Below are 5956 nucleotides of genomic sequence, written 5' to 3' on the forward strand. Positions count from 1 at the left end.
TCTATATATACGCTTGTATATTGTTGAATACATTATCCGATTATTGAATCATTCATTCAATTTATTTTTCATTACCCATCTGATATGTTTGCTCATTTATTTCCACTTTATCACGAGTTTTTGAACATTTGAATACCTCTGAAAATCACATATACTGATTACTCACCAATTTTGTGGCATTTTATGCCACTGTTTCGACTATGACAGTCCTTTATAAAACCCTAATCCAAACTATTTTTAATCAAAAATCTTAACCTGAACCCAATTTTTTCCGAATTTTTCTAAGATTTAAAAAAAAATACTTATTCTTTGGTTTACTAATTTATTTCAGAGAATGATTGTTGCTAACCATAGTACAAACCAAGAAATATATTTCCTTTTGTATTTCTCTTGCCATCGTGTTAGTTTCTTGAATGTTCACCATAGAGCTCAGAGCCCAGTATATCTATTTCAGTCCATGTCATTAGGAGGAATTTTTTGACTAATGAATACCTTATACATTTTAGCAACATTTCCTAAGTTTGTGAAAGCTTTATTACGTTCCTATTGCTCTCGTTAAAACATATTGGCAAAGTTGCAATCCTATGAGTTGTGTTTTTATTCTGCTGCAACGGGACTTAAAAGCTATGGCGCCCCAATACACGAGACATAAGGGAGCACGTGAAAATTTTATTTGAAAGCTCACATAGAGGACACAGTTATTTCGAGGAAAGAAGGAAAATTTAAATCATATTACAATTGAAATGTAGAGTCTGTTAGAAAAATTGTTTTAAATTCATGATATTTTTATTATTCTGACAATAAATCATGGAATGTGATATGAGATATTGATAAAATCAAAAATATTCTTCAGTCCTTGACTCTTATTGGAAGAGGTTCAGTTCAAGACTCATGCTCCCTTATTGGATAGCTAAAACGACTGATGAAAAATCCTTTAAAAACAAACAATTTTTTAGAAGCTCTACATTTTAATGCAATTAACTCTGAAATCCTCATGTAACCATACTATAATTGAGAATAAGCAGAAGAGGCCACTGCCTATCAATGCTTCTGGCTAACCAAATTCCAATAGTACTGAAAATTTCAAAATTCCTCAAGTAATCATGCTTTGAAAGCATGAGGAAATGTGCTCAGAATTCCTCAAGCAATCATGTTCAAAACATGAGGAAATGTGCTTACAGGCTATTGATTCACTAGAGTAAAACCTTCAACGATACATAAACATGTAACATTTACAGGATCTACACCATGTTTACTCGAATTCTAAATGATATACAACCACTGCATATAATACAGGAGGTGAAGAAAGCACCTTAGCAATAAAAGTAAAACTAGAAATTCATCAGACTTAATGAAAGATGTAGAAACCTGAATAACATTAAATTTTTCAAAAAATAATTTGAATGGATACCTTTTGCAAAGATGCTATGCAAAAGTGGCATTAAAACAACAGTGCAAACAAAATAATTTCAATGAATTTTTCATTATGACATCCAAAGTAGCCGACCTTATTTGATCTGTGAAAAAAGTTCTTGTAGAGGTTTTTTAGGAGCATTTGCTTGGGAAACGATTTCCACAACCTTGTATGATGCCTCTGGATATAGGAGAGATTCTACAGCAACAAGAGCAACCTGATCTCGTGATATGGAGCCTTCAAAAAGCTTGTCCTGCAAGTTCAAGTTTGATGTCATGAAAAATATTCATACCGACTGACTTCCTTTATTTGCAAAGATGTCGAAGCAAGTCCTACTTAGAAAAAATTCTATCATAAAATCCAAGTTTACCTCGGGTTCCATAACAATATTTCCGCTTGGAGGGTCATCCCTCAGGCCTCCTGGCCTAATGATGGTAAAGTTGATTCCGGACTTTCTAATGTATTGCTCTGCTTGCAGCTTTGCTATTAGTGTCAAGCCAAAGATATTGAGCACAATATATGCAGGATTAAATATCTGTCCAGTTGCTGCACCATTCACTAGGATGGAACTAATAAGAATAAATCTATTGATACCAATACTCTGGCATGCATCTACTAGACTCACTGTTCCAAAGTTATCAACCTGCATGCATTGTTATTGCCTTCTTTAAGTCACCAACTCCAAAGGGAAACTGAATCAAATTCATTATATATTACCACTTAAATAAATGAAAACCTATTGGAGCTTTTGTAGCATGATTGTAAGTTTATGTTCAAACGAATTACTTTTTCGTCTTGTCCCTGGTTTAGTGTTAAACAGTGATAATGTGACAGGATAAACACTTATGTAAATGTAGAATTTTAGAATCAACTTAATATCATACAAATATAGATATAGACTTAAAAATGGTGTCTATGAACATACCATTCTAAAAAAGATAGTAATACTAGAAAAATTCTGTAATGCTTGTAAATAACTCATCAACCAGATTATCATTATCCAAGATAAATTTGGGAGGAAAACTGTTGCTGAGGGGCTGTCAAATTACAAGTTTACTCTATATAAGAAGAAATGTTTCTTGCGACTGCCATTGCTAGTGTGAGGGAGCATTTAATGGCTGTTACTGAGAATTCTTAGTGGTTTTATAAGCAAAGGATCTCATGAATTTTGAACTAATAGGCAAACTTAAAACTTAAAGCTGTAAAATTTGAGGAAGTTAGCAGTCTTATGATCATTTTTTAACAACAATGAATGCTAAATCTAGTAAAAAATATAGCTATATTTCAAAAATTATAGATAAGACATTAGCAGCAAAACATCAAGAAGAGGATGGAATGATGTTTTGGCCCCACCCCAAAAACACCTCCTTAAATCTAAAATCTAACAATTTGAGACTCCTATTTTCTTGCAAAAGATTCTAAATTATTCTATAGTACATTTTTTTCCCTCGTGAAACCCCTACTAAAAAGTATAACTTCCTTACAAACTCTCAATATCAGGTTGAGGGAGAGCCCTCGGGAGTTAAAATCTGAAATGCAGATTCTTCAAACTTAAAACTAAAAAAAATTGAAAACATGGATTATTGAAATGGATGCTAACTCCTGGAAGTGGGCAACAAAAACACCCAATTTTGTAAACTGTCATTAAATGGTCTAAAGTCATAGCCATCTGAAGTTGCGAGATATGGGTTGGGGGACAAGAGTTCCAATCAGAATACCAGAGTAAATGAATACGGATATTAATAATTATATATAGATGGTTACTAGGAGATCAGGCTTCGCATCCATACTAGAGTTCTTGGTTGACTTCCTAAAATACTAAAGCTGAGATCTTTTACCTATTATATGATGACTTTTGGAAATACAAGGATTTGTTAGGGTTCTTCAAGGATTAAGATAAACAAGTTGATCCTCACCTCAAAAGAAGAGCAGTGTTCCTACTCATTGTTAACTTCTAAGAAAACTAGAAACGAATTGAGCATCTAGGTATCTTAGCTTTGAAAAACTGTAATTTCAAGGGGAAATTGAAAGCATCTGGAAACAATTTGAACGGATGAGCTTCAGGAAACTCTCATTCTATTGCTTGATCATAAAGTGTGATTTATTAAACAAGATTCACAGATTATTTCCGGAAATTCGTATGTTCAATTAATGGATTGTGAAAACCTAATCCATGTGCATCACCTAGATACAATGTTAAAAAGAAGTCTTGATAAAATGTGCACTAGGTTTGGAAAAAAACCTTCCAAGGTACAAGAAAATCTAATGACGGACGAAAACCTGTAGCACAGATAACAGCTTCGCAATCACCTATGGCATCACTCAGCTTAGCTGCTCCCTCTGTCACATCTGCCTTCACCTGCAAGCAGAGTGAGATCCACAAGCGGAATTAGAAGGTAAAGCTTAAAAAACCAGCACATTATTTGGACCATCCAAAACCCCAATCCACAAGCAGTCTGTTTCCCTTTGGCCTTCAATATCCAAATAAGCAGAAGTAAAGGAATAAAAAAATTATACAATTTGAAGGGAGTTGTGAGTGGGCAGGCTACTGCTGGCTCTTTCAACGTCCAATACACCAGCCTTCACTTTAAACCCTCTCTCTAACAGCTGGGTTACAATCCGCTTGCCTGTCTTTCCTGTAGCACCAGCAACAAATATTGGTTTCCTTTCACTCCTCTCTTGCTCTTGTTGCTCATCCTCCTGAAGTTTTACACGGGGAAACGATTAAGCCATGTCTTGTACTGGAATTGAAAGTGTTGCAGGTGGGCATACCTTGACCGAGCAGAATGTAATGGGTCTCTTCCGCACAAGGCCATAAAGAGGAAGGCGGTAAGTACATCTAGTTAGACAAACTCCCGCTGCCATGCTTACTTCCCACTACTTCAATCCAACTCATCTTACCATTTTATACTACTCCTCTAATCATGAGGTCCATATCAAAGTGATCTGTGGCAATCTGGAAATCACGAATTCCTCTACAGATGATAAAAGGAAAAATAGGAATAGAATCATATACACAAATAGATAGGTACCTAGGTTCTTTTAATTGTCTATTACCCTAGAAATAGTCTATGGGAAACCCAATTGTGTTATTTTGGTAATCTGCATTATAATCCTTTTTTAACTCAAGTAGATGATAAGTAGCTTTGTTATCTCATAGTCTTATGTCGAATAAATTGTGTTAAGAAACAATTGTCATTATATTAGCATGCTAGTAATTGATGTCTTTTGACTACATCACTCTCCTTGTTTTTTAGGTATTTTCCACCTCTCCATTTCATATTGAAGTTGATGAGATCTGATTTTTAATTGAACAATAAGAATCTTGGCTCTCCACATAATGATGCAGGAGCATCCCCAGTTCATAGCAATCTTGCATCAACCAAAAAATATTTCCTTTATGTTTTGCTTTCTGTTTGCAGTTTTAGCATTTCTTTATGTGTGTCCCAAATTTTGCTCACCGAAACCTGTGGAGTTGGATTTTGCTTGAAGATCTGATCATCTTCCTTATTCCCAAACGTGGAGCATTTGGATCATTTTCCGGCAAGTTATCCCTATCGGTTTCTGAAACGGTTTTTTGTTACCGATTGCCTGGACCTATTTGTGTTGGTGATCTATCAGAGCCCTTTCGTAGCTTGCGGAGCCCTAAGCGTTGATTTTGATGTTCTTTAGCATATGGCCGACCTTTTCCCATAATCTACACTTCATCCTTTGGATTTTTCGAAGGAATTTATTTGGCAGAGGCCGACCTTGTTGGTTTTGCACATTAGGTCTTGTTCTTCGGGTTTTGATCCTTTTTTGGGCCGACCGGATCCCCTTGGATTGTATAAATCATTGTAATAGAGCATTAGAATGGAATGAAGAAGTTAGACTAAGCATAGAAGATAAATCTTAAGATTTGAGGTCCCAGTTGTGACCTATTATGTATTTTAAGCATGTTTTAGTAGGCCTGTGAGCCGGTTTCTATAACCCTGTTGTTACCGATTGGTTGTAATCAGTTTTCATGATATAATTCAATCTGTTATGCATTACCTCCGTCATGTCCATGTGTTTCTGTTGTGTTTACTCTTGTTGACCGGTCTTGACTGATCTCTTTGAGGTCCCTCCTAGCCGGTGACTACTTCAAGTGGTATCAGAGCGAGCTTTCATTTCGGAGATTATGTTGTCCTGACAATTTTGTTGTAGGGTGGCGAACTGTGGATCCGACTTGCAATTGCAGAGGACTGGCGTAAAGATGGCGCGAAGAGGAACTAAGAATGGTGGAGCATGTGGGAACACAAACCCTATTGTGATGGAAATGTTGCGAGGAATAGCAGCCCGGTTGGAAGTCATGGAGACAACCCATAGAAGAGGCTGACACATTGAAGATGTAATTGAAGATGAAGGAGAAGAAGCCCCGACAAAACAAGTAAATCCACCCGCAGTTGATTCGGATGAGGAAAGTTTTTTGAGGATTTTGAGTAGGGCGAATACTAAACCTCATTTTATCCCACCGAAATATGATGGAAAGTTGGATTCAGATGAATTGAATGGATTGGATCT

The 5956-nt window shown here is 35.9% G+C and overlaps 1 protein-coding gene across 1 annotated transcript; it reads right to left on the reverse strand.

Moving 5' to 3' along the window:
• Nucleotides 1-1359: 1359 nt before the first annotated feature.
• Nucleotides 1360-4388, reverse strand: LOC131065343 (uncharacterized protein At2g34460, chloroplastic). Its single transcript, XM_057999836.2, has 5 exons — nt 4187-4388; nt 3932-4114; nt 3657-3773; nt 1785-2057; nt 1360-1667 (listed from the first exon to the last, which is right to left on the reverse strand). Exons 1-5 carry the CDS (start codon nt 4277-4279, stop codon nt 1509-1511), a joined length of 825 nt encoding a protein of 274 aa, XP_057855819.2. The 5' UTR covers nt 4280-4388; the 3' UTR covers nt 1360-1508.
• Between the last annotated feature and the right edge of the window lie 1568 nt (nt 4389-5956).

This window comes from Cryptomeria japonica, chromosome 1 (assembly GCF_030272615.1).
Source record: "Cryptomeria japonica chromosome 1, Sugi_1.0, whole genome shotgun sequence".
In the NCBI taxonomy this organism is placed as follows: domain Eukaryota; kingdom Viridiplantae; phylum Streptophyta; class Pinopsida; order Cupressales; family Cupressaceae; genus Cryptomeria; species Cryptomeria japonica.

Bases quoted from the DNA above. Each gene is read 5' to 3' on its own strand.
- LOC131065343 (XM_057999836.2), bottom strand. From the start codon at position 4,279: ATGGCAGCGGGAGTTTGTCTAACTAGATGTACTTACCGCCTTCCTCTT. The intron at 2,058-3,656 runs GTTTTTTTCCAA...CAATGCATGCAG, and splicing joins ATTTTCTTGTACCTTGGAAG to GTTGATAACTTTGGAACAGT. The intron at 1,668-1,784 runs GTAAACTTGGAT...TTGAACTTGCAG, and splicing joins ATATTGTTATGGAACCCGAG to GACAAGCTTTTTGAAGGCTC.